Raw genomic sequence first — 27,990 nt, forward strand, 5'->3', positions numbered from 1 at the left:
TTAAGAACTAGAGTCCAAGACTCTGGGCTCCGAATTATCAGTCCTCCATTGTATCACCCCTATTACAACTGTCAGCCAAATCATCTACTTTCTTGAATACAACATTAGAGATGGAATTTTTTTTTCCCGGAATGATTGCAGATATTAAACTTAATGACCCAACAATTTAAACAACACCAAAATGTATAGGACACACTCTCTTCCTCTATTATCTATTATTTCTTTCGCATTAAGTACTACTGACTAAAAGTTGTTTTTGTTTTTTGTTTTTGTTTTTTTTTGAGACGGAGTCTCGCTCTGTCACCAGGCTGGAGTGCACTAGCGCGATCTCGGCTCACTGCAACCTCTGCCTCCTGGGTTCAAGCGATTCTCCTGCCTCAGCCTCTCGAGTAGCTGGGACCACAGGCGTGTGCCACCAGGCCTGGCTAATTTTTCTATTATTAGTAGAGACAGATTTTCACCGTGTTGGCCAGGATGGTCTCCATCTCTTGACCTAGTGATCTGCCCGCCTCGGCTTCCCAAAGTGCTGGGATTACAGGTGTAAGCCACTGCGCCCAGCCCCTCCCCACTCTCCCCGCCCCTTTTTTTTTTAAACCAGAGCCAGTGGCAGCATCTCGGTTCACTGCAACTCTGCCTCCCGGATTCAACCGATTCTCCTGCCTCAGCCTCCCAAGTAGCTGGGACTACAGGCGCAGGCCACCATGTCCGGGTAATGTTTGTATTTTTTTTTTTTTTTTATAGTAGAGATGGGGTTTCACCATGTTGTCCAAGCTGGTCTCAAACTGCTGACCTCAAGTGATCTGCCCTCTTCAGCCTCCCAAAGTGCTGGGATTACAGGCTTGAGCCACCGTGCCCGAAGTATATTCTTTTAATTAAGGCAAACTGAACAAATAAATATTACCGAACATCTCAGAGGGCAACAATAATATTGTTATTCATCAAGCACAATTCCTGAACCAAATTTAGTTGGAGGGAAAACTAACATTAATTGATCACAGCCATTTATTATATGGTTTATGTTTGTTAACATTTACTGAATTCAAATTAGTTCTAGTTTACCATCCACTATGTATCCATATGTCCTTGGTTAGATGATTAAGTCTCTCCATGCCTCTCCATGCCCCAGTTCCTCATCTATAGTCACACACCCAGAAATAGAAGTTACAAGGTTGTGGCAAAGACTGAATGATAATGTGCATGTAAAATGCTTAGAGTTCAGTAAGTATTATTTTTCTTTATTCTCTCCTGTTTTGCTGTTGTTGAAGATACAAAACATACTTCTTGAGTTTGAACAAATCCTCATAAGCAAAAAATGCAATACAATGTAATAAATAAAATGAGGGAGGGTATAATCATCTTTAGAGAGATAATCTATCCCCATTTTACAGATGAGGAGATTGAGGATAAAATGAAAATTCACAGCCAGGCGCGGTGGCTCACACTTGCAATTCCAGCAGGCCGAAGTGGGTGGATCACGAGGTCAGGAGCTCGAGACCATCCTGGCTAACAAGGTGAAACCCTATGTCTACTAAAAATACAAAAATTAGCCAGGCATGGTGGCAAGCACCTTTAGTCCCAGCTACTCGGGAGGCTGAGGCAGGAGAATGGCATGAACCCGGGAAGCGGAGCTTGCAGTGAGCTGAGATTGTGCCACTGCACTCCAGCCTGGGCAACAGAGCAAGACTCCGTCTCAAAAAAAAAAAAGAAAAAAGAAAATTCACTCCAACTCTCTCCATTATACTACTTTGTTTATGAAACAATAGGCAATTAAGAGCATTTCTCTGATTCTTGAGATACAGATAAATAGAGATAGATATAGATGAGGGTCTCACCATGTTGCCCAGGCTGGTCTAGAACTCTTTGACTCAAGCAATCCTCAAGCAAGCTTAGGCCTCCCAAAGTTCTGGGATTACAGGCATGAGCCATTGTGTCCTGCCCTCCTCTGATTCTTTTTTTTTTTTTTTTTTGAGACGGAGTCTCGCTCTGTCACCCAGGCTGGAGTGCAGTGGCCGGATCTCAGCTCACTGCAAGCTCCGCCTCCTGGGTTCACGCCATTCTCCGGCCTCAGCCTCCCGAGTAGCTGGGACTACAGGCGCCCGCCACCTCGCCCGGCTAGTTTTTTGTATTTCTTAATAGAGACGGGGTTTCACCGTGTTACCAGGATGGTCTCGATCTCCTGACCTCATGATCCGCCCATCTCGGCCTCCCAAAGTGCTGGGATTACAGGCTTGAGCCACCGCGCCCGGCCTCCTCTGATTCTTAAATGTTGGATTTCCATGAGACCATCCAAACTTTCCCTTCTTGCTCTACTGTGGACTATATCATTCATTCTCAAGTCATCAATAACTAGACATCAACAACTCTCAAATGTTATTTCCAGTACAGATTTCTCCACCCAGTTCTCCACCTGTGTTATTTGACAGACCAGTTGATTTCTCCATTTGGTATCCCGAATAGAACTAGTTTTCCCATCTCTAACTGCTCCATCATCTATCCACTGTTCAAGCTTCACTTTCTGCAGCATACTGATACCACTAAACTTTTATATTATTTAATCCTTATAGCATCCTTGTGATACAGGTTCTATAATTCTCTCAACCTTCGAGATAAGAGATTAAATAAATTTCTCAGTTACAGTTAATAAATGGCAGAAGGGCCGGGCGCAGTGGCTCACGCCTGTGATCCCAGCACTTTGGGAGGCTGAGGTGGGTGGATCACGAGGTCAGGAGTTCCAGACCGGCCTGGCCAACATGGTGAAAACCCTGTCTCTACTAAAATGCAAAATTTAGCTGGACGTGGTGGTGTATGCCTGTAATCCCAGCTACTGGGGAGGCTGAGGCAGGAAAATGGCTTGAACCCAGGAGGTGGAGGTTGCAGTGAGCCAATTGTGCCACTGCACTCCAGCCTGGGTGACAGAACAAGACTCCATCTCATAAATAAATGGCAGAGTTAGGTGCTTTTTTTTTTTTTTTTTTTTTTTGAGACAGAGTCTTGCTCTGTTGCCCAGGTTGGAGTGCAATGGCGCGATCTCAGCTCACTGCAACCTCCGCCTCCCGGGTTCAAGCGATTCTCCCACCTCAGCCTCCCGAGTAGCTGGGATTACAGACGCCCACCACCACGTCCAGCTAATTTTTTTTTTTTTTGTATTTTTAGCAGAGACGGGGTTTCACCATGTTGGCCAGGCTGGTCTGGAACTCCTAACCTCGTGAGCCCGCCTCAGCTTCCCAAAGTGCTGGGATTACAGGCGTGAGCCACCGCGCCCGGCCGAGTTAGGGTTTTTTTTTGAAGCAGAGTCTTGCTCTGTGGCCCAGACTAGAGTGCAGTGGCACAATCTTGGCTCACTACAACCTTCGCCCCCTCCCGGGTTCAAGCGATTCTCCCACCTCAGCCTCCTAAGTAGCTGGGATTACAGGCACCTGCCATCATGCTAGGCTAATTTTTGTATTTTTGAGGAGATGGGGTTTCACCATGTTGCCCAGGCTGGTCTTGAACTCCTGACCTCAGGTGATCCACCTGCCTCAGCCTCCCAAAGTGCTGGGATTACAGGTGTGAGCCACCATACCCGGCTAGAGTAAGGTTTTTAATACCTAGGTTCCATGTCTATGTTCCAGACACTGTGGGCAACAGAAGCAGTCTCACCCCACTCGTCCACTGCAAACACCCAGCACAAGCTGTCATTTCTGTCCTTGACGCCTGCAATAACCTAACTGGTCTCTCACACCCACACCTTGCTTGCTTCTGTCTTTTCCCCACACCGCAACTAGAGTAATCTTTTTTTTTTTTTTTTTTTGAGATGGCGTTTCACTCTTGTGGCCCAGGCTGGTGTGCAGTGGCACGATCTCCGGTCTTCCTGTTTCAAGCGAGTCTCCTGCCTCAGCCTCTTGAGTAGCTGGGACTACAGGCACGCGACACCACGTCCAGCTAATTTTTTGTATTTTTAGTAGAGACGGGGTTTCACCATGTTGGCCAGGATGGTCTTGATCTCTTGACCTCGTGATCCACCCACCTCGGCCTACCAAAGTGCTGGGATTACAGGTGTGAGCCACTGCGCTCGGCCGAGTAATCTTTTAAAAATAAAGTTCTGTCCTCTTGCCCTTTCTTGAAACCTTCTAATAACTTTCAATTATACTTGTTTCAGGCCAGTCTTCTGCTGGTGCCCAGCACTCCTGCTTTATTCTTTTTTTTTTTTTTTTTTTTTTTTTTTTGAGACGGAGTCTCGCTCTGTAGCCCAGGCTGGAGTGCAGTGGTGGGATCTCGGCTCACTGCAAGCTCCGCCTCCCGGGTTCACGCCATTTTCCTGCCTCAGCCTCCCCAGTAGCTGGGACTACAGGCGCCCGCCACCACACCCAGCTAATTTTTCTTTTTATTTTTTAGTAGAGACGGGGTTTCACCGTGTTAGTCAGGATGACCTCGATCTCCTGACCTTGTGATCTGCCCGCCTCAGCCTCCCAAAGTGCTGGGATTACAGGCGTGAGCCACCGCGCCCGGCCTTTTTTTTTTTTTTTTTTTAAGTATCCTAGCATGCTCCACTCTGCTCCTCAAGCCTTTGAAAATTGCATCTCCTTTTGCCTGAAATGTCCCATTTAACTCCTTCATCTTTCTCAAGTCAACTGAAATATCTCTTCTGCAGTGTTTTCTCTTGGTCCTTGTGTCGTCAGGAAACTGAGCATCTTGAGAAAGAACCCATGTGTTTTTGCTCTTTGCTTGCCCCTCCAATCCTAGAACTGTGTGTGGCATATGGCAGGTCCTCAGTAAATATATAAAGGAATAAAGAACAAATGTAGGTCAAAGCAAGGAGATGTCATCTCTTATTAACTGGCACTTGCGCCAAGGTTTAAGACTTAAGATTAAGACTGGGTGTTTAACTGAAATGGGATTTGTCCCTTTAGTGGGATCAGAGAATAAGAAACATTTTATTTTGGCTGAGTACAGTGGCTCACACTTGTAATCTCAGCATTTTGGGAGGCTGAGGTGGGTGGATATCTTGAGTCCAGTTTGAGACCAGCCTGGGCAACATGGAGAAACCCCATTCCAACGACAATACAACAGTTAGGTCAGGGCCAGGCGTGGTGGCTCACGTGCTGTAATCCCAGCACTTTGGGAGGCCGAGGCGGGCAGATCACGAAGTCAGGAGATCGAGACCATCCTGGCTAAAACGGTGAAACCCTGTCTCTACTAAAAATACAAAAAAAATTATCCAGGCATGGTGGCGGGCGCCTGTAGTCCCAGCTACTTGGGAGGCTGAGGCAGGAGACTGGCGTGAACCCGGGAGGCGGAGCTTGCAGTGAGCCGAGATCGCGCCACTGCACTCCAGCCTGGGTGACAGAGCAAGACTCCGTCTAAAAAAAGGTTAGGTCAGGTGCAGTGGCTCATACCTGTAATCCCAGCACTTTGGGAGGCTAAGACGGGTGGCTCACCTAAGGTCAGAAGTTCAAGACCAGCCTGGACAACATGGTGAAACCCCATCTCTACTAAATATGCAAAAATTAGCTGGGTGTGGTGGTGCGTGTGTGTAATCCCATGCACTCAGGAGGCTGAGGCAGGAGAATCACTTAAAGCCAGGAGGCAGATGTTGGAGTGAGCCGAGATGGCACTGCTGCACTCCAGCCTGGGCAACAGAGGGAGACTCCTCTCAGACAAAACAAAAATTAGTCAGATGTGGTGGTGCACACCTGTAGTCCCAGCTGTTTGGAAGGCTGAGGTGGAAGAATTGATTGAGCTCAGGAGGTTGAGGGTCCAGTGAGCCATAAGCGTGCCATGGCACCTACTGCCTGGATTTATTTATTTATTTAGTTAGTTAGTTAGTTAGTTAGCTTTTGAGCCAGGGTCTTGCTGTTGTCCAGGCTGGAGTGCAGTGGCACAATCATAGCTCGCTGCAGCCTTGAACTCCTGAGCTCAAGGGATCTTCCTGCCCCAGCCTCCTGAGTAGCTGGGACTACAGGCATGAGCACTATAGGCACACACCATCAAGCCTGGCTAATTTTTAAAATTTTTGAAGGGATGGGGGTCTCACCATCTTGCCTAGGCTGATCTCGAACTCCTAGTTTCAAGTGATCTCTACTTCAGCTTCTCAAAATGCTGGATTACAGGTGTGAGCCACCATGCCTGGCCAGAATAAGAAACATAAGTAATAAATTAGATGGTGGGTTTTTGTGTGTGTGTGTGGCTTTTTAATTTAATTTATTTAATTAATTTATTGTTTTGAGATGGAGTCTCACTCTGTTGCCGAGGCTGGAGTGCCGTGGCGTGATCTTGGCTCACTGCAAGCTCTGCCTCCTGAGTTGACACCGTTCTCCTGCCTTAGCCTCCCACGTAGCTGGGACTACAGGCACCTGCCACCATGCCTGGATAATTTTTTGTGTTTTTAGTAGAGATGGGGTTTTACCATGTCAGCCAGGATGGTCTTGATCTCCTGACTTCATGATCCACCCGCCTTGGCCTCCCAACGTGCTGGGATTACAGGTGTGGGCCACCGCGCCCGGCCCTTTTTTATTTTTATTTTTATTTATTTTTAATTTTTTAAATTTTGAGATAGGGTCTCACTTTGTTGCCCAGGCTGGAATGCAGTACTACGATCATGTCTTGCTGCAGCCTTGGCCTTCCAGGCTCAATTGATCCTCTCACTTCAGCCTCCCAAGTAGCTGGAAATACAGGTATGCACCACCACTCTCAGCCAATTTTTGTATTTTTTGTAGACTGAGTTTCGGCATGCTGCTCATGGCTGGCCTCAAACTCCTGGGCTCAAGCGACCACTCACCTCAGCCTCCCAAAGTGCCTGGCCTAGTTGGTGTTCTACTGGTAACTAATGCAGAGGTATAGCTCAACACTACTGTTCACTTCAGCATCTTGGCAAAGAATCCTATTTTCTGTTAAACCCTCCTACTCTTTTTTGTTTGTTTGTTTTGTTTTTTGAGACAGAGTCTTGCCTTTTCGCCCAGGATAAAGCACTGCCCATGAGTGCAGTGGCACAAGCTCTGCCTCCTGGGTTCAAGTGATTCTCCTGCCTCAGCCTCCCAAGTAGCTGGGATTACAGGTATGTGCCACCATATCTGGCTATTTTTTTTGTATTTTTTGTAGATATGGGAATTCAGCATGTTGGCCAGGGTGGTCTCGGACTCCTGACCTCAAGTGATCCACCTGCCTCGGCCTCCCAAAGTGCTGGGATTACAGGTGTGAGCCACCATGCCCAGCCCTCCCTTTTTTTTTGAGATAGAGTCTCACTCTGTCGCCCAGGTGGGAGTGCAATGGCATGATCTCAGCTCACTGCAACCTCCACCTCCCAAGTTCAAGCAATTCTGCCTCAGCCTCCCAAGTAGCTGGGATTACAGGTGTGCACCAACACAGCCGGCTAATTTTTTTTTTTGAGACGGAGTCTCGCTCTGTCGCCCAGGCTGGAGTGCAGTGGCACAATCTCGGCTCACTGCAAGCTCCGCCCCCCAGGTTCATGCCATTCTCCTGCCTCAGCCTCCCGAGTAGCTGAGACTACAGGCGCCTGCCACCACGCCCGGCTAATTTTTTTTTTGTATTTTTAGTAGAGATGGGGTTTCACCGTGTTAGCCAGGATGGTCTCGATCTCCTGACCTCATGATCTGCCCATCTCGGCCTCCCAAAGTAATTCTTGTATTTTTAATAGAGACGGTGTTTCACTATGTTGGGCAGTCTGGTCTTGAACTCCTGACCTCGTGATCTGCCCACCTTGGCCTCCCAAAGTGCTGGGGTTACAGGTGTGAACCACTGGGCCCTGCCCTCCCTTTTTTTTGAGATGGAGTCTCGCTCTTTTGCCCAGGCTGGAGTGCAGTGGTGTGATCTTGGCTCACTGCAACCTCCGCCTCCCGGGTTCAATCAATTCTCCTGCCTCAGCCCCCTGAGTAGCTGGAACTACTTACTGGTGCATGCCACCATGCCCAGCTAATTTTTTTTTTTTTTTTTTAGTAGAGACAGAGTTTCACTATGTTGCCCAGGCTGGTCGTGAACTCCTGAGCTCAGGCAATCTGCCCGCCTAGGCCTCCCAAAGTGCTGGGATTATAGGCATGAGCCACCGTGCCCAGTACTCCCTTTTTGTTTATACACTCAAAACACAGACAAAGACAAGGGAAAGCTTTTAATTATGTGCAAGTTTACAATACAGATTATAAACAAATAGAACAATGAATAGTAGTACTTAGTCTTTCTTGTCATGAATCTAGGATTTAGGAGGTCAACTCAATATTAAAAACAGAAGCACACTACAGACAACAGGATATAGAGAATGAGTGGTATTTCCTTCAAATTGAACATCTTGTGAAGTGACATATGTATCCCAATGATGCAAACAATGCTCAAAACTTTTCCTTTTTTTTTTAACAATTTTTAATTTTTTTTTAAGACACTGTCTCACTCTGTTGCTCAGGCTGGAGTGCACTGGCGCAATCAGAGCTCACTGCAGCCTCAACCTCCTGGGCTCAAGCAATCCTCCCACTTCAGCTTTCTGAGTAGCTGGCACTACAGGCGCATGCCACCACACCCAGCTAACTTCTTGTATTTTTTGTAGACAGGGTTTCACCTTATTTCTCAGGCTGGTCTTGAACCTCTGGGCTCTAGCAATCCACCCGCCTCAGTCTCCCAAAGTGCTAGGATTACAGGCGTGAGCCACTATGCCCAGCCTCAAAACTCTTCTACCTAAAATCACCTTCAGAGCCATGCTAGAAAATTAGTATCATTCCTTTACAACCAGAATCCAAGATGGCCACTAAAATGTTTCCTTAGACTTGGTCCTAAATGATTTTTGGATTGTTTCAAAACCTGAAAAACATCTTCATAGGATAAAGATAAAAGAATGGGCCACTGGATCTGAAGAGCCTTTCAAAAAAGAAGTTTGAACTTTCAAGAATTTTGTACATTCCTGGGAAAAACGTCTATACAATATTCATTTGACGTACAAATTGCATCACTTTTTGAAAAAAGTCAAAGTGCTCTATAGTCAGTCCAGCCAGTTATCTTGAAAGGCAACAGAGCAGAAATCACGCAGTCTCCACGTGCTGGGGCACTCTTCCCATTCTTCTCCTCTTGGGCAACTTGTGGCAGGAAAGCTCATAAGGTCACTGACAAGATCCAGATCCACGTGTGGCAGGTGGGTTCTGCAGCTGAAGCTTCAACAGTTTTCGAGCTGGTGAGGGATCTAATTGTTGCAAGCTTCTCTTCCCTGCAGAGAAAAGAGGCCAAAAAAATAAATTTCAATTGAAATAACATAACATTTATTGAAAACTTAATGTAGGCCGGGCGCGGTGGCTCAAGCCTGTAATCCCAGCACTTTGGGAGGCCGAGACGGGCGGATCACGAGGTCAGGAGATCGAGACCATCCTGGCTAACACAGTGAAACCCCGTCTCTACTAAAAATATAAAAAAAATAGACGGGCGTAGTGGCGGCGCCTGTGGTCCCAGCTACTCGGGAGGCTGAGGCAGGAGAATGGCGTAAACCCGGGAGGCGGAGCTTGCAGTGAGCCGAGATCGCGCCACTGCACTCCAGCCTGGGGGCGACAGAGCCAGACTCCGCCTCAAAAAAAAAAAAAAAAAAAGAAAACTTAATGTATGGACATTGTGCCAGACATGGAAGGGCATTACAAAGACAAATAAGAGAGTCTCTGGCCTCAAGGAGATGACAATTTGGTAAGAATTGTCATCTTACCACAGCTGGGCAAGGTGGCTCACGCCTGTAATCCCAGCACTTTGGGAAACCAAGGCGGGAGGACTGTTTGAAGTTTGAGACTAGCCTGGGCAACACAGTAAGACCTTGTCTCTACAAAAAAAAAAAAAAAAAAAAATTAGCCTAGCATGGTCCTAGCATGATCCTCCAGCTACGTGGGAGGCAAGAGAATCAGCTGGGAGCCCAGAAAGTTGAGGCTGTAATGAGTCATGACTGCACTCCTGTATTCCAGCCTGGGCGACAGAGCAAGACCCTATCTTAAAAAAAAAAAAAAAAAAAAAAAAAAAGGGTGGTTCATGTCTGTAATCCCAACACTTTGGAAAGCCAAAGTGGGTGGATCACTTGCGGCCAGAAGTTCAAGATCAGCCTGACCAATGTGGTGAAAACCTATCTCTACTAAAAATACAAAAATTAGCCAGGTATGGTGGCACATGCCTGTAATCCCAGCTACTCAGGAGAATGAGGTGGGAGAGTATCTTGAACTCAGGAGGCGGAGGTTGCAGGGAGCCAAGATCATGGCACTGCACTCTAGCCTGGGCAACAGAGCGAGACTCTGTCTGGAAAAAAAAAGCCAGCTACCACTACAATCACAATACAACATGATCAGTAAGCAGATGGAGGCCGGGCGCAGTGGCTCAAGCCTGTAATCCCAGCACTTTGGGAGGCCGAAGGTGGATCACCTGAAGTCAGGAGTTTGAGACCAGCTTGACCAACATGGAGAAACCCCGTCTCTACTAAAAATACAAAATTAGCCGGGCGTGGTGGAGCATGCCTATAATCCCAGCTACTCGGGAGGCTGAGGTAGGAGAATCACTTGAACCCAGGAAGCAGAGGTTGCAGTGAGCCGAGATCTCGCCATTGCACTCTACCCTGGGCAACAAGAGCGAAACTCCTTCTCAAAACAAATAAACAAACAAACAAAATGATGGTCAGGCGCAGTGGCTCACACTTGTAATCCCAGCACTCTGGGGGGCCAAAGCAGGAGGATCACTTGAGCCCAGGAGCTGAAGACCATCCTGGACAACACAGCCTGGACCACCTCTACAAAAAAATTAAAAATTTAGCTGGGTGTGGTGGTGCACGCTTTTAGTCCCAGCTACTCTGGGAGCCTGAGGTGAAAGGACTGCTTGAGCCTATCAGGTTTAGGCTGCAGTGAGCTGTGCAGTCATTGCACCACTGCACTCCAACCTGGATGAGAGCAAGAGTGAGACTTTGCCTCAAAAAAAAAAAAAAAAAAAAAAAAAAGAAAGAAAATGAAGGTACATATAGCAAATAATTAAGGGCTGAGAGGAGGTCAGGAAAAGCTAGGGAGGAGTAATGTCAGTGTCACTTAGTGAATTCTTGAGAAATGAGGAGGGAAAAAGCAATGGGTGGGTATTTCTTAAGTCTTGGATTTACCAGAACAACAACATATTTCATGGGGATTTAATTTTCAGTCTACTGTGCTTCTGTAGAATTTACATCTAGAAATTTCCTATCAAATAGTATGTATCAATAACATACTATTTATTGTGGGGAGAAAAACAAATCACCTCATATAGGTCTTACCCTCTTGGACCATAGGCTTTGAAGGGCAGTTTGTATCCCAAAAGCTATCAGATGGAAAACAGCCCAAACTCTGGTCCCCTCAAGAGACAAGCTTACCAAGCTGTACTGACACCTTCTGGAAGCACTGGGTACTTTCCTCCATAAAGGCCTGCAGCTGTTTCACTGACCCTTGCAGCTCATCCATCTGCAGGAAAAAAGACAGCCGTGAGCTGTAAAGGTCCATGGCTTCTTGGATGTTCCTCAAACCCGACAAGCAAGCTCTTGTTCAGGAGCTTTGGGCTTGCTGTTCTTTCAGCCTGGAATGCTTATGCCAGATACTCTATTTGTTCCTCCAAAGTCACACCACATTCTTCTCCAGGTTGCTCTATGCTCCAGGAGGCTGACCCGTGTAACCTCTACCAACAGGATGCCTAAGTGGGAAGGAGCTGAACGAGTCATCTTGAGTTCGCTCTCTCAAATCAGCTAACTATGTGACTTTCTCCCATTAGGTGCCACAGTAACTGCTACTCCCTCCTCCCTTTCAGGCCTAGGGGGAGTAAGAGCTCTGCCGCCTGTAAGCCCCAGGTTACTCTACTAACCCTTGTGGTTCTCCAATACCCATATCTATTTAGCTTTTTTGAAAATAAACTCTCATTGAATTGTCCTTTCAAATACCATCTGCTTGCTGTTAATACCTGGATTGACACAATACTATTCCCTCAAATGTCCTCATGGTTCATTTCCTTCAAGTCTGTTAAAATGGCACCTCAAAGGGGCCTTCAATAACCTTGCTATATAAAATAGCAACCCATCGCCGGGCGCGGTGGCTCAAGCCTGTAATCCCAGCACTTTGGGAGGCCGAGGCGGGTGGATCACGAGGTCAGGAGATCGAGACCATCCTGGCTAACATGGTGAAACCCCGTCTCTACTAAAAATACAAAAAACTAGCCGGGCGTGGTGGTGGGCGCCTGTAGTCCCAGCTACTCGGAGGCTGAGGCAGGAGAATGGCATGAACCTGGAAGGCGGAGCTTGCAGTGAGCCGAGATCGCGCCACTGCACTCCAGCCTGGGTGACACAGCGCGAGACTCCGTCTCAAAAAAAAAAAAATAAAAAAAAATAAATAAATAAATAAATAAATAAAATAGCAACCCATCAACCTCCCTATAATGTCCTTCCCTCTTACCTGCTTCATCAGCATTTACCACTATATATTCATTTTTTTATTTTTTTATTTTTTATTTTTTTTGAGATGGAGTCTTGCTCTCACCCAGGCTGGAGTGTAGTGGCGCGATCTCAGCTCACTGCAACCTCTGCCTCCTGGGTTCACGCCATTCTCCTGCCTCAGCCTCCTGAGTAGCTGGGACCACAGGCGCCCGCCACCACGCCCGGCTAATTTTTTGTATTTTTAGTAGAGATGGGGTTTCACCATGTTGGCCAGGCTGGTCTCGAACTCCTGACCTCGTGATCCGCCCACCTCGGCCTCCCAAAGTGCTGGGATTACAGGTGTGAGTCACTGCACCCGGCCTGTTTATTATTTTTTAATTGTCTCTCCATGTTTTCCCAAGGTAGAGCTGAATATACTTATTCAACTTACACTTATACATATTCTCCAGGTCTTTTAATTTCCAAGGATTACAAGGTGGCAAGCTGGATAACTCAACCAAATAAACATGAGCCCACTTACCACCAACTCCATACAATCAAAGACTTTGCTCTGGTTCTGTAATATTTTCTGGTAGTCAGGCTTTGTATTAAGAACTTCATTCTGAGAAGACCCACGATATGTCATAGGTTCCACTTTGACCTCAGTAATTTTGGCCTCAGCTGATCCTCTAAAAACAAAACAAAAGTGCTTTCAAGGGATTTTGTAATTATTTTCTGGAAGAGATACCAAAGATTATCCTATAAAGCTGAATCAGTATTCCTCAACTCTACACTACGTATAGGCTCTCTTAACAGGAAGTTTTTTTTTTGAGACTGAGTCTCACTCTGTTGCCTAGGCTGGAATGAAGTGGCGTGGTCTCGGCTCACTGAAACCTCTGCCTCCCGGGTTCAAGCGATTTTCCTGTCTCAGCCTCCCGAGTAGCTGGGATTTCAGGCGCCTGCCACCATGCCCAGCTAATTTTTTGTATTTTTAGTAGAGATGGGGTTTCACTATGTTGGCCAGGCTGGTCTCGAACTCCTGAACTTGTGATCCACCTGCCTCGGCCTCCCAAAGTGCTAGAATTACAGGCATGAGCCACCGCGCCTGGCCTTAACAAGAAGTTCTGAAACAACTGTCTAGTATTCATGTCTTTATACCTCTGGACTCCAGGAAATGCTAGAAGCTTCCAATCAGTTGAATCCACTTAATAGTAAGGTCCATATACCAGAAAGACTATACTTGGGAGAGAGTGAAGCCAAAGCTTGCTATCCTAAAGTCAGGGCCTATGATTGTTTACCAAAACACGCTGGCCTACCTCAATTATCTAAAATAACTGAACAGGACTGAGAGTTCATGAAAACTGATGAACAACAACTTTAATAACAACAACTACTACAATTTACTGAGTGCTAAGTAGGTGCCAGACACTACTGGGTACTTTACATTTAACCTAATTTGACACTTACAATAACCCAATGAGGAAGGTACTAATATCATCCCCATTTTCAAATGAGGAACCTCAGGCTCATTCAAGACTAAGTGATTTGCCCAAGGTCACAAAACTAAGGAACAGTTAGAGTCTGAACAGACAGTCTGCTTCTAGAACCATTCCTTTTAACCTATAAGCTTTGCCACAAAAGTTTTTATATGAAACTGGCATCTTACACATTCTCTTTCTTCATAAACAGAGTATGTAAGTGGTGAAAAGTAACTGATAACCATCATTACCTGGACTGGGAAAGTTTTTCAAACCATGGTCCTCAGAGACCCTCTCTACTGAGAGGCCACTTCTGCAATTAGGGTTTTGACTAACATTTTGTCGTTGGGATTCTAGCTGAGATTTTATTTTGGAAAAAAAAAAAAAAAAAAAAAAAAAAAACTTAAAACCATGGCTTAAATGTTCATCTAAGTAAAAATCTAGCATTTTCTGGCCAGGTGCCGTGGCTTACACCTGTAATCTCAACACTTTGGGAGGCCAAGATAGGCAGATCACTTGAGGCCAGGAGTTCATGACCAGCCTGGCCAACATGGCAAAACCATGGTGTGGTGGAACATGCCTGCAATCCCAGCTACTCAGGAGGCTGAGGCAGGAGAATTGCTTGAACCTGGGAGGTGGAGGCTGCAGTGAGCTGAGATCGTGCCACTGCACTCCAGCCTGGGCAACAGAGCAAAAAAACAAACAAAAAAAACAACAAAAAACACCCAGCCCAGCCTGGCCAACATGGTGAAATCCTGTCTCTACTAAAAATACAAAAATTAGCCAGGCATCATGGCACACACCTGTAGTCCCAGCTACTCAGGAGGCTGAGGCAGGAGAATTGCTTGAACACGGGAGGTAGAGTGAGTTGAGATAGCACCATGCACTCCAGCCTGGGCAACAGAGCGAGAGTCTGTCTCCAAAACAAAACAAAACAAACAAACAAACAAACAAAACACCTAGCACTTTCCTACTTTTCCTCTACCTTCAAGACCCAAAGATCCTCTTTTTCCTCACATCCTCCTCATCACCCACTTTCATGTCTTTCTGTTTCCAAGAAGGCCCTGGCCAAGGGCATCCCCCAAACATGCAGCTCATAGGCCATGTGCTCACTGAAGCCCCTTGATTACTGTTCTTGGCCCAGCCCCAGGCTGCCAGGTACAAGGTAGAGATGTGCCTGTCTCCCCCAGGATATGAAATGGTAGCCAAGGACACAGAACAGAAGCAATTGTGTTTTGGACCGAAAATAGTGACACCAACCCTTCCTTCCTCTCACTCACCTCCCGTTTATGGTCAGAGAGTGCTAATACACACTACAGAATTTGATTAGCTTACTGGCCTGTGAGAAAGGATTCATCTTTCAATTTGTACTAACAGAACTGAAATAAACCCCAATCAAACTCCATAAGGTTTTTAAAGACAGTTTTTACAGTTCATAGAGCTAACCTGGACAATATCTCTTCAGCCTCCTGCTGGTAGTGCAACAAGAGCTGATCCCAAATCTGACGTTCTAAAGAAAACCTGTAAGAATGAGGAAAAAAAATTCAGTTAATTTTTATAATCTTATTCTGAATCACTCACAGTAACAATAAGTATGTTAGGTGTACAATCTAGATGTAAAATGTGAGTTGAAGGTCATTACAGGATTAGAAAGCCTGACCAATTCAGAGGATATTTAATCATACCAAACCTCAGTTCTTCAAGTCAAATTAATATTTGTGTTCTCTAGATTCCATTCTGTGAAACTGATCATTAGTAGAGTCCATAAAAATCTCAATACGAGCCTTCTAACTTCTAGTATTGGTGCACTAATGCTGACTCTCCAAATACAATGCTTACTATTCATTTTTTCCAAGTTAGTTAATTTCCCCAGATAGGAGAATGAATTTAGATTTTCTAACAAAGGTTAACTTACTTTGTTATGTATTCCTTCATCTCAGCCACAGATGCTTCCAGAGAAAAATCTGATGCTTTTCTGGAAAACAGATAGGATTACGACATAAATCTTTCAAGAAATATTTGCTTTAATATAATCGCTTATAAATTATTTATTTGATACAAAGTTTCGCTCTTGTTGCCCAGGCTGGAGTGCAATGGCACAATCTCGGCTCACTGAAACTTCTGCCTCCCTGGTTCAACAGATTCTCTTACCTCAGCCTCCAGAGTAACTGGGATCACAGGCATGCACCACCACACCCGGCTACTTTTGTATTTTTAGTAGAGATGGGGTTTCTCCATGTTGGTCAGGTTGGTCTCAAACTCCCGACCTCGGGTGATCCGCCTGCCTCAGCCTCCCAAAGTGCTGGGATTATAGGCGTGAGAAACAGCGCCCGGCTATTTATTTATTTTTGAGACGGAGTCTGGCTCTGTCACCCAGGTGGGAGTACAGTGGCTCAATCTCAGCTTGCTGCAACCTCCGCCTCCCGGGTTCAAGTGATTTTCCTGCCTCAGCCTCCAGAGTAGCTGGGATGACAGGCGCCCACCACCACACCCAGCTAATTTTTGTATTTTTGGTAGAGATGGGGCTTCACTATGTTGGCCAGGCTGGTCTCGAACTCCTGACCTCATGATCGACCCACCTCAGCCTCCCAAAGTGCTGGGATTACAGGTGTGAGCCACCGCACCCAGTCTTTTATTTATTTTTAGTAGAGATGCAGTCTCTTCCTGTTGCCCAGGTCTCAAACTCCTGGGCTCAAGTGATCCTCCCACCTCAGTTACAGGTGGGAGCCACCATGCCCAGACTCCCTTACATAATTTTTGTCTTTCAAAAAATACTTAATGTTGGACTCTATTTCACTTTTCCACTAGGTAATAGCTTTCTTTTTTTTTTTTTTTCCTGAGATGAAGTCTCGCTCTGTCACCCAGGCTGGAGTGCAGTGACGCTATCTTGGCTCACTGCAAGCTTCGCCTCCCAGGTTCACGCCATTCTCCTGCCTCAGCCTCAGGCGCCCACCAACATGCCCAGCTAATTTTCTGTATTTTCAGTAGAGACAGGGTTTCACCGTATTAGCCAGGATGGTCTCGATCTCCTGACCTTGTGATCCGCCTGCCTCGGCCTCCCAAACAGATGGGATTACAGGTATGAGCAACCGTGCCCAGCTTGCACTAGGTAATAGCTTTCTAAGCTATAGGTAATAGCTAGGTAATAGCTTTCTAAGTGGTCTCTTTATATTCTGTTTCACTTATCAATTCCAATTCACATCATGGCCAGATTAACCTTTCTTAAAATATTTCTCTAATTTTTTTTCCTTGCTTAAAAACTCCATGTCTCTTGGCTGGGCGTGGTGGCTCACGCCTGTAATCCCAGCACTTTGGGAGGCTCAAACGGGTGGATCACCTGGGGTCAGGAGTTCCAGATCAGCCTGGCTAACATGGTGAAACCTCATTTCTATAAAAATACAAAAAATAAGTCGAGCATGGTGGGGCACACCTGTAATCCCAGCAACTCGGGAGGCTGAGGCAGGAGAATAGATTGAGCCGGGGAGGCGGAAGTTACAGTGAGCCAAGATCGCGCCATTGCACTCCAGCCTGGGCAACAGAGCAAGACTGTCTCAAAAAACAAAAATTAAAAAAAATAAATAAATAAGCCGGGTGCAGTGGCTCATGTCTGTAATCCCAGCACTTTGGGAGGCCGAGGCAGGTGGAATACTTGAGGTCAGGAGCTCGAGACCAGCCTGGCCAATATGGTGAAACCCTGTCTCTACTAAAAAAAAAAATACAAAAATTAGCCAGGTGTGGTGGTGGGCACCTGTAATACCAGCTGCTCGGGAGGCTGAGGCAGGAGAATTGCTTAAACCCGGGAGACAGAGGTTAGTCAGCCACGATTGCGCCATTGCACTCCAGCCTGGGCAACAGAGCAAGACTCTGTCTCAGAAAACAAAAATTATAAAAAAAAAAACAAGTTGGGCATGGTGGCTCACGTCTGTAATCCCAGCACTTTGGGAGGCTGAGGTGGGTGGATTACTTGAGGTCAGGAGTTTGAGACCAGCCTGGTCAGCATGGTGAAACCCCATCTCTACTAAAAATACAAAAAAATTAGCCAGGCATGGTGGTGCATGCCTGTAGTCCCAGCTACCTGAGAGGCTGAGGCAGAAGAATGGTTTGAACTCGGGAGATGGAGGTTACAGTGAGCCAAGATAACACCATTGCACTCCAACCTGGGGGACAGAACAAGGTTCCGAACCAAAAAATAAATAAATAAATAAATAAAAAAGAGAAGATGCTGAATAAATGTTTGTTGGTAAATGAACAACTATCTAATTATAACAAAAGTCCTAATTCTTTTTTTTTTTTTTTTTTTTTTTGAGACGGAGTCTCTCTGTCTCCCAGGCTGGAGTGCAGCGGCCCAATCTCGGCTCACTGCAAGCTCCGCCTCCTGGGTTCATGCCATACTCCTGCCTCAGCCTCCCGAGTAGCTTGGACTACAGGTGCCTGCCACCACGCCTGGCTAATTTTTTTTTTTTTTTTGTATTTTTAGTAGAGACGGGGTTTCACCATGTTAGCCAAGATGGTCTTGATCTTCTGACCTTGTGATCTGCCCACCTCGGCTTCCCAAAGTGTTGGGATTACAGGCGTTAGCCACAGCGCCCGGCCAAAAGTCTTAATTCAATCATAATTTAGGACAGAAGGGGAACTGCTCTTACCCATTTGAATGTTCGAAACATTTTTGTAGAGTTCCATCAGTTTCTAGTCCGTCTGCAAAATGTTTCAATTCTTCAGAAAGAGAAGATGCTAGACAGAACAAATTTACGTGTCATAAAATAAAGAAAATATACATTTTCACAGTGAGATGCTGACAAAGGTATATTAAGGTAGTCTCAGCTCTAGGGTCTGCTGTTACATGTTGGTCCTCAAGCCCACCCAAAAGTGTGGAGTTAAGTATGTAGAAAGACTGTATCTTTTTTTTCTGGTAGGTATAGATAAAATGAAAGACAACTCATTTTTATCTATTTATTTAGACAGACTCTCGCTTTGTCACCTAGGCTGAAGTGCAGTGGTGTGATCTCAGCTCACTGCAACCTCCACCTTCTGGGCTCAAGCAATATAACCCCCGCCTCAGCCTCCCTATTTGCTGGGAATACAGGCAGCACCACCATGCCCAGCTAATTTTTGTATTTTCTGTAGAAATGGGGTTTTACCATGTTGCCTAGGCTGGTCTCCAGCCCCTGGGCTCAAGTGATTCACCTGCCTCAGCCTCCCAAAGTCCTGGGATTATAGGCGTAAGTAAGCACTGTGCCGAGCCTTTATGACATTTATGATGTTTCTATAAATGACCTGTGAAAAAGCAGTTTAAAAGGTGTATCTGAAGCTGGGCACAGTGGCTCACACCTGTAATCCCAGCACTTTTGGAGGCCACGGCAGGCGGACCACTTGAGGTCAGGAGTTCGAGACCAGCCAGGCCAACATGATGAAACCCTGTCTCCACTAAAAATACAAAAATTAGCTGGGTGTGGTGGTGCACGCCTGTAATCCCAGCTACTCGGGAGGCTGAGGCAGGGGAATTGCTTGAACCTGGGAGGCAGAGGTTGCAGTGAGCTGAGATGGTGCCACTGCACACCAGCCTGGGCTAGAATGAGACTCTATCTCAAACAACAACAACAACAACAACAAAAAACAACAAAAAAAACTCAGGCAATAGGCAAGAGAGTAATAAGAAACAAGGAGGCAAATAAAAAATTACGGGCATAGCCAGGCATAGTGCTTGTAGTCCCAGCTACTTAGGAGGCTAAGGCAGGAGGATTGCTTGAGCCCAGCACAGCCTGAGCAACATAGTGAACCCCCATCTCTTTATTAGAAAAAGAAAACCAGGCTGGGCGCCGTGGCTCATGCTTATTATCCCAGCACTTTGGGAGGCCAAGGCGGGCAGATCACGAGGTCAAGAGATCAAGACCATCCTGGCCAACATGGTGAAACCCAGTCTCTACTAAAAACATAAAACTTAGCTGAGAATGGTGGCGCGTGCCTGTAGTCCCAGCTACTCGGGAGACTGAGGCAGGAGAATCGCTTGAACCTGGGAGGTAAAGGTTACAGTGAGCCAAGATTGCACCACTGCACTCCAGTTTGGCAACAGAGCAAGACTCCGCCTTAAAAAAAAAAAAAAAAAAAAGGAAAGGAAAGGAAAGGGAGGAGAAGGGAGGGGAGGGGAGGGAAGGGGAAGGAAGGGAAACCAAAAAGGCCAGGCACAGTGCCTCACTGCTATAATCCCAGAACTTTGGGATGCTGAGGTGGGTGAATTGCCTGAGGTCAGGAGTTCGAGACCAGCCTGGCCAACATGGCAAAACCCTGTCTCTACTAGAAATACTGGGTGACAGAGTGCAACTCCATCTCAAAAAAAAGAAAAAGAAAGCAATAAATATTTCTGCAAGGATACACAAGAAACTGGTGACCATTGTTACATTTGGGGAGAGGAACTGAGACTGGGGGTCAGAGTGGAAGGGAAGATTATTTTCCACTTTCATACCATCTGAGCTTCATAAGCATATATTCTTGCAAGTTAAAAAAAGTGGGGGGCTGGACACAGTGGCTCACGCCTGTAATCCCAGCACGTTGGGAGGCCAAGGTGGGCAGATCACTTGAGGTAAGGAGTTCAAGACCAGCCTGGCCAACATGGTGAAACCTCTTCTCTACTAAAAATACAAAAATTAGCCAGGCATGGTGGCTTCCAGCTACTCGGGGGGCTCAGGCAGGAGAACTGCTTGAACCCAGGAGGCAGAGGCTGCAGTGAGCCAAGATCACCCCACTGCACTCCAGTCTGGGCAACAGAATGAGACTCTGTCTTTAAAAAAAAAAAAAGGGGCCGGGCGTGGTGGCTCAAGCCTGTAATCCCAGCACTTTGGGAGGCCGAGGCAGGTGGATCACGAGGTCAGGAGATCGAGACCATCCTGGCTAACACACTGAAACCCTGTCTCTACCAAAAATACAAAAAATTAGCCGGCAGTGGCAGTGGGCGCCTGTAGTCCCAGCTACTCGGGAGGCTGAGGCAGGAGAATGGCGTGAATCTGGGAGGCAGAGCTTGCAGTGAGCAGAGATCGTGCCACTGTACTCCAGCCTGGGCGACAGAGCAAGACTCCATCTCAAAAAAAAAAAAAAAAAAGGTGGGGGAGCTAGTTTTATAAGGCAGCAGCTTCTGTAAATGGGGATGCTGTGAGCAAAGCTTTGACTGCCCAGGGTCAAAGCTCACTTATCTGTTAGCAACTTACCTTTGGCTCTAAAACTTTCAAGACTGAAGCCCTTAGTGTCCCTTAGGAAAGGTTCAAGTTTCTGAATAGAGAACTAAATAAAGAAAAGCATTTTTAGTACAACCACCAAAAATTTCCAGGCCAGTCCTAAATTTATGTCACTTTATGATGTTTAATAAATATGAAACTAAATACTAAATATGATTTAATTTTTACACATAAGACTTTTCACAGAAACAAATAAATAGATAAGAAAAAAAAAAAAAAAAACCTCTTTGTAATCCCAGCACTTTGGGAGGCTGAGGCAGGCGGATCATAAGGTCAGGAGATGGAGACCATCCTGGCCAACATGGTGAAACCCCGTCTCTACTAAAAATACAAAAAAAATTAGCTGGGCATGGTGGCGCATGCCTGTAGTCCCAGCTACTCGGGAGGGTGAGGCAGGAGAACTTCTTGAACCTGGGAGGCGGAGGTTGCAGTGAGCCAAGATTGTGCCACTGCACTCCAGGCTGGTGATAGAGCGAGACTCCATCTCAAAAAAACAAAAAACAAACAAACAAAAAAATCCTTTGTTGCTTGGACTATAGATTTTGACTTTCCATTAGGAAAAAAAAAAAAGGTTATTTAATTCATACAAATTACCTGCTTATCTAAACTGATGTAAGTACCTGGTAGCCACATAATACACAATACAACTTAAAAAAAGTCTGGGCGCAGTGGCTCACACCTGTAATCCTAGCACTTTGGGAGGCCGAGGTGGGTGGACTGCCTGAGCTCAGGTGTTCAAGACCAGCCTGGGCAACACGGTGAAACCTCATCTTTACTAAAATACAAAAAATTAAGGGCTGGATACGGTGGCTCATGCCTGAAATCCCAGCACTTTAGGAGGCCGAGGCGGGCGGATCAGGAGGTCAGGAGATCGAGACCATTCTGGCCAACACAGTGAAATCCCATCTCTACTAAAAGTACAAAAATTAGCTGGGCATGGTGGCACGTGCCTGTAGTCCCAGCTACTCGGGAGGCTGAGGCAGGAGAATCACTTGAACCTGGGAAGTGGAGGTTGCAGTGAGTCAAGATCATACCACTGCACTCCAGCCTGGGCGACAGAATCAGAATCCATCTTAAAAAAAAAAGATCATCACAATAGCAGTTAACAAACACAAAAACATTTCCCAGCTACAAGAACCTCACCTGGAAACTGGAAAGCAGGAGACAGCCAAGCCGTTTGCTTTCTGCTAAATCGACACTGATAGACCGGCTGAGCTCTAACATAAAACATAGCCACATTTAAGGAGATGGATAGTTAGCAACTAACAAAACTAAAAAGTGTCCTCCCTCTTGATAAATCCAACTTAAGGCAAGAATAGCCTTCTTTAGTTAAAGACAGAATTCTAATTTTTGCAGGATCACTAAGGAATGAAGTTTACCCATTTGTGCACCCAAACTTAAAAAAAAAAAGTTATAGGAATCTTTGTATTGGCTGGGTACGGTGGCTCACGCCTATAGTCCCAACACTCTGGGGCCAAGGCATGGGATCACTTGAGACCACGAGCTGGAGACCAGCCTGGACAACATGGTGAAATCCTGTCTCTACTAACAACAGAAAAATCAGCCAGGAGTGGTGGCATGCGCCTGTAATCCTAGCTACTCCAGAGGCTGAGGCACGAGAATCAAAAGGGCCCAGGAGGCAGAGGCTGCAGTGAGCTGAGAGGTTGCAGTAGCTGGGACTACAAGCATGCACCACCAAACCCAGGCAATTTTTTATATTTTTAGTAGAGACAGGGCTTCCCCATGTTGGCCAGGCTGGTCTTGAACTCCTGGCCTCAGGTGATCTGCCCGCCTTGGCCTTCCAAAGTGCTGGGATTATAGGTGTGAGCCACCGTGCCTGGCCACATTTGAGCATTTTTAAAAGACAGGCACTGCAATGTGCTTTAAACACTTTGTACTGTAAGAGTACTATTATAAAGTTCCATTTTACAAATGGGAAAACTGTAGCTCTGAGGGGAAATGACTTGTTTGAGGCCAGAAACTGGAAATTGGTGGAGCCAGAATTCAAACCCAAGTCTGTCACTAATATCTGTGTTTTTCCCACTATTACCACACTGCCTCTCTATAATGACCTAATAATAGCATTAATAGCTAACATTTTTTGAACACTTGCTATATAAAAAGGATTTTATGAAATGCTATATACATATTTCATTAAACCTTGAGGCAAGTATCCTATGAATTCCATTCAGATGACAGATAATGACACAGGCACAAAGTAAAAGGTAACTTGCCCAAGGTCATACAGTGAGTTATCAGACTGAACTGGGTGAGCATTTTACATAATTATGCAACTGAATCCCTAACCAATCGCAAGATGTAGATACCGTTTTTTAAAATTATGTCCATTTGAAAACAATTATTACATAGCAAAGGAATTTTGCCTTGTGAATTATGAGAGCTACAGGTCTTTTTGCCCTCTAGGTTCAGCTGGTTGTGTTTTTAAAGTTCTTGTCTCTTAATTGTCACTGCTGTTAGTCAAGAAAAACAGGATACTTTCTGCCTATAACCAAGGAAACCTGGCAAGTTGCCAGAAATAACCAGGCAATAACCAGTCTTATTACATTGGTGCTTTTCTGTTTAAGTCTAAATGCTCTGGCATAGAGCTAAAGGTAGGGCTAATCTTGGGATGCACTGATGTTTTCTCAGCACATCTAAGGACTAAAGTACATGGGCCTTGTGGCAGCAATTTTCTGATGTGCTAAGTGGCTATCTTTACCCAGATTTCCTTCTGTGCATCAGACCACTTGGAAATGGGATGATACCTTAAAACTAATCACAATAGCTTAACATTTCAGGGCTTACTATCTGCCAAATACTGTGTTATATAAGATAGGTACTATTTCACCTCTAAGCTGCTGATGAGGACCTTAAGGCAAAGAAGGTTAAGTAATTTACTCAACACCACAGAGCTAGTATAGTCTTCCTGAAATATGCAAGCCTTTCCACGTTATATTCTGTACTTTGATGCTTACTAAGATATAGTTACTATTGTAAATTCACACAAAATGACACAAATCACATTCTGTATAGCATCCCTAAAAACTAAGTTTTTCACTCTAGATACACACACACACACACATACACACACAGACAGAGAGAGAGAGAGAGAGAGAAAGTGAGGCGGGGTGGGGGGTGCAGCAAGGGAGGAGGGAAGAGAGAGGGGGTAGGGAAAAAGAGACAAAGTTTTTTAGAGACAGGGGTCTTACTTTGTCACCCAGCATAGATTGAGTGACACAATCATAGCTCACTGCTGCCTTGAATTCCTGGGCCCAAGTGATCCTCTTGCCTCAGCCTCTCTCCAGTAGCTGGGACTACAGGTACGTGCCACCATACCCTGCTATTTTTTTAAAAACTTTTTGTAGAGATGGGGTCTTGCCATTTTGCCTAGGTTGTCCTCAAACTCCTGGACTCAAGCAATCCTCCTGCCTCCCAAAGTGCTAGGATTACAGGCATGGCCCACTCTAGATATTTGTATGTGCATCTTCCCTGAGATATTTTCAGTTATAAAGGCTAAAATCAGGTATCAACCCAACTATCTTCCGCTCCACTTTAGGGTATGAGATAGAAAACCACAGAAAGAAATCTTTAATGTCTCTCATCCTAGCAGGTGAATATTGAATAATTAGAAATTTATTTGTGGCAGCTAATAACATAAGTAGTAAACCAGGTGCAGTGGCTCACGCCTGTAGTCCCAGCTACTTGGGAGGCGGAACTGGGACGACTGCTTGAGCCCAGAAGTTCAAGTCCAGCCTAGACAGCACAGCAACATCCTGTCTCTTAAACAGAAATAGCAGTAATACTGAACATTTACTAGGTGTTCGACATCAGTATTTATAAAGTAGCAAGTCATGTCTATTCTCCTACACTTTCTGCCATACCTCACTGCCTCTTATCTGAGCTGGAACCTGTCTCTTATCTGAGCTGGAACCTCACTGCCTTGTGTACACAGCACCCCACCTGTGATGCCCTGGTGAATGGGATGCAGCGACTTCCGCCGGTTCGTTTCTTTCATACTTGATCGCCGCCAGGATTGCCTCCTGTCTTGATAACTGGCAGATTGTTCTTGAGGGGACAAATGAAGGGACTTCGACTGAAGTCTTTCCTGGTGGCTGAGATCACAATTTTCCCCTTTTTTAGGGCTAGAGCCAAGGTGAATTCTTTCCTCTGAAACGCCTTGATGCATCTCCAGGGAGGCAGATGTTTTAGTAAACACTTCCACAGGACTGAGACTTGATTCCAATTGATGATCATGAGTCTTAGACATCACTGGTCCTTTTTCTAGCATTTGTTATAAAAAAGTCAAAATACAAAATCAAACCCGCCACAACTCTTTGTGCAAAAAAGTGGAAAAAGTCAATGTATGCCCCTAGATCGTGGAAACATAAATAAAGCATCTCTGCAAATGAGTATGTGATTCCAAATCCACCAGGAGCCAGGAAAGATTTGGGTATAGCTCAGAAGCCTGAACCCAAGGTAAGAGGTACTGAATTTCACTATAGTACTTACCATCTATGATCTCTGATCTAGTCACTGAAGTCATCCTAGGTGGGAAACTCTGAAAATAGGAAAATGAAGTGATCTGTTCTTCACATTTCAGCTGCAGTCTTAGGCCGTGTGCTTTCCTGCCTCTCCGAGCTACCCTTGTCCACCTTCCTGACAGAGAATATCAGCAGGGGCCATCACCTCCTCTTCTGAATTTCTATACACTTTATTGCTAGAAATATTCAAATCTCCCTGAACACACACGCTACCTTACTTCCCAGTTACTTTGTGTTTAACTAGTCCCTAATTCCATTGATGACATTATGGTCTACCGGGTCTTCCAAACTAGAAAAACCACATCATCCATTACTTCTCATTCTTAGTTCTCCAGATCCAAAGTCCTAACTGTTCTATAAACAGTCTCTAAATCTTTTCTCCATTCTCACTGTTACTGGTTTATTTATTATTTTGAGACACGGTCTTGCTCTGTTGCCCAGGCTGGAGTGCAGTGGCGCAATCTTGGCTCACTGAAACCTCCTCTTCCCCAGTTCAGGTGATTCTCCTGCCTCAGCCTCCTGAGTAGCTGGGATTACAGGCGTGCACCACCATGCCTGGCTAATTTGTGCATTTTTAGTAGAGACAGGGTTTCCCCATGTTGGCCAGTCTGGTCTCAAACTCCTGGCCTCAAGTGACCAACCAGCCTAGGCCTCCCAAAGTCCTGGGATTACAGGCGTGAGCCACCACGCCCAGTCTCATTGTTACTAGTTTAGTTCAGGTCTCATAATTTCTGGTCCCTCCCACTATCTAACAGTCTCTCCACTAGTTTGTCTACCTCCAGCTGCCCCTCTCCAGTCTATTCTTTGTTTTTGTTTTTTTTTGAGGTGGAGTCTCACTCTGTCGCCGAGGCTGGAGTGCAGTGGCACAGTCTCGGCTCACTGCAACTTCCACCTCCCAGGTTCAAGCAATTATCCTGCCTCAGTTTCCTGAGTAGCTGGGATTACAGGTGCCCGCCACCACACTCAGCTAATTTTTGTATTTTTAGTAGAGATGGGGTTTCCCCATATTGGCCAGGCTGGTCTCGAACGCTTGACCTCAGGTGATCCGCCCGACTCGGCCTCCCAAAGTGCTGGGATTATAGGCCTGAGCCACCATGCCCGGCCCAGTCTATTCCTTAGACAGCTGCCGGGACTTTTCCAAAGGGTACTCAACACCTTAGGTAAACTAGCCCCAATTTACCCATTCCTGCTCTCTCCTCCCACTCCTATTCCCTGTATTACTTCTGAATCTTTGCACATATCTGTCCTTCTACCTGTTAAACTTATTCATCCTTCCCAACCTAGCTCAAATATGAAGCTTTCACATCACTTCTCTTTGGCAGAGTTGGTGGCTACGCCCCTTGGCCTTCGTAGCATTGGCTATAAAATTTGTTTACATATCTGTCTCCCCAGCTAGGCTGTATTTGTATTCCTAGTGCCTGTCATGAACAACTGACTGGAAGAATGCAGGGATGTGACCTAGGCATCTCTTCATCGTCCCCTCCCTCCCAGCAGAAATCCGTCTGTGGGTGATGCTAAGTAAAAAGAGATGAATACATGCAGAGGGACAAAAAGGAAAAGATAACAAGGAGGGGTCGGTCAAGGATCTGAATCCTCCACAGTCCTTATGATCGTATCACACAGATCCAGACTTGGATAATAACGACTGTATCACACAGATCCAAGCTTAGAAAAGCAACAACTGTCAACTGTTAAATGCTTATTCTGTGCTAGAATCTGTGCTACGTAAGCGCTTTACCTGCGTCGTTATTCCACTTAATCCTTTCCACAACTCCGTAAGCACCATTAACTCCACTTCGCAGACAGGGGAACTGAGGTTCAGAGGGGCAAAAAGCCTGGCCCAAGCTTGTGACACAGCCAGCCTGGGGGTAGAAGGGAAATTCAAACCCAGGCCTGTCACCCCAGGCCTCTGCCTAGTCCTCACCCCTGTTTCTGGAGCCTAGACCCCTGGCTCGGCAGATAAGTCTCTAATGGGGTTGGTAAGGGGGACTGCCCTCGGGTTTCACTTCACCTGGGAGGGGGTCGCAGCGCCCCCGGGGCCTCCCAGTGTCCACGGTCGGGGCCGGGGGTGCGGCGGGTAGAGCTGGGTCGAGGAGTACGACGCCAAAGAGATTAGTGCGGCGGCGGGCGGGGACCCATCAGAGAACAAGCCTGTGACTTCCTGCCCTCAGGGCGACGCCCGTCCAGTCCGGAGCCTCCGTACCTGAAACACAAGGCCACGGGTCCCTCTCCACAGCCCCAGGTCACTCCTGGACGCCTTGCGCCCCTGCAGCAGACCCTCCCTGGTCGGGGTCAAGCGGTCTCCGCCTTCTACGTCACTGTCACCGCCTCCGAAACTCCCGCCAACCAAGAGCGCATGCGCGACCGTCAGCTTCTCGGGCACGCGCGCGCAG

At 46.1% G+C, this 27,990-nt stretch overlaps 1 protein-coding gene across 10 annotated transcripts; it reads right to left on the bottom strand.

The window, feature by feature from the left end:
• Nucleotides 1-8,084: 8,084 nt before the first annotated feature.
• Nucleotides 8,085-27,951, bottom strand: DSN1 (DSN1 component of MIS12 kinetochore complex). Of its 10 annotated transcripts, none has more exons than XM_017944836.3 (12): nucleotides 27,801-27,918; nucleotides 27,336-27,459; nucleotides 25,566-25,614; nucleotides 25,017-25,337; nucleotides 22,200-22,273; nucleotides 21,030-21,102; nucleotides 18,474-18,561; nucleotides 15,746-15,805; nucleotides 15,277-15,351; nucleotides 12,894-13,041; nucleotides 11,327-11,414; nucleotides 8,085-9,181 (listed from the first exon to the last, which is right to left on the bottom strand). In XM_017944836.3, exons 2-12 carry the CDS (start codon nucleotides 27,381-27,383, stop codon nucleotides 9,078-9,080), a joined length of 1,128 nt encoding a protein of 375 aa, XP_017800325.1. In that variant the 5' UTR covers nucleotides 27,384-27,459; nucleotides 27,801-27,918; the 3' UTR covers nucleotides 8,085-9,077. The 10 variants fall into 10 exon arrangements, with proteins under 10 accessions (XP_017800325.1, XP_017800329.1, XP_017800327.1 ...); XM_017944837.3 differs by lacking the exon at nucleotides 27,801-27,918 and adding an exon at nucleotides 27,609-27,794 and having other exon boundaries at nucleotides 8,088-9,181; XM_017944840.3 differs by lacking the exon at nucleotides 25,566-25,614 and having other exon boundaries at nucleotides 27,801-27,949.
• Nucleotides 27,952-27,990: the final 39 nt, after the last annotated feature.

The sequence above is a fragment of the Papio anubis genome, chromosome 16 (genome assembly GCF_008728515.1).
Source record: "Papio anubis isolate 15944 chromosome 16, Panubis1.0, whole genome shotgun sequence".
NCBI classification, from domain to species: Eukaryota; Metazoa; Chordata; class Mammalia; order Primates; family Cercopithecidae; genus Papio; species Papio anubis.

What these genes read in the sequence shown, in the direction of transcription:
- DSN1 (XM_017944836.3), bottom strand. Translation starts at nt 27,383, where the DNA reads ATGGTGCTTACGGAGTTGTGGAAAGGATTAAGTGGAATAACGACGCAG. An exon ending in TAGATCAGAGATCATAGATG is followed by an intron (nt 25,338 to 25,565) that starts GTAAGTACTATA and finishes AACAAATGCTAG; the next exon opens with AAAAAGGACCAGTGATGTCT. An exon ending in TGTTTCGAACATTCAAATGG is followed by an intron (nt 15,806 to 18,473) that starts GTAAGAGCAGTT and finishes TCTGTTTTCCAG; the next exon opens with AAAAGCATCAGATTTTTCTC.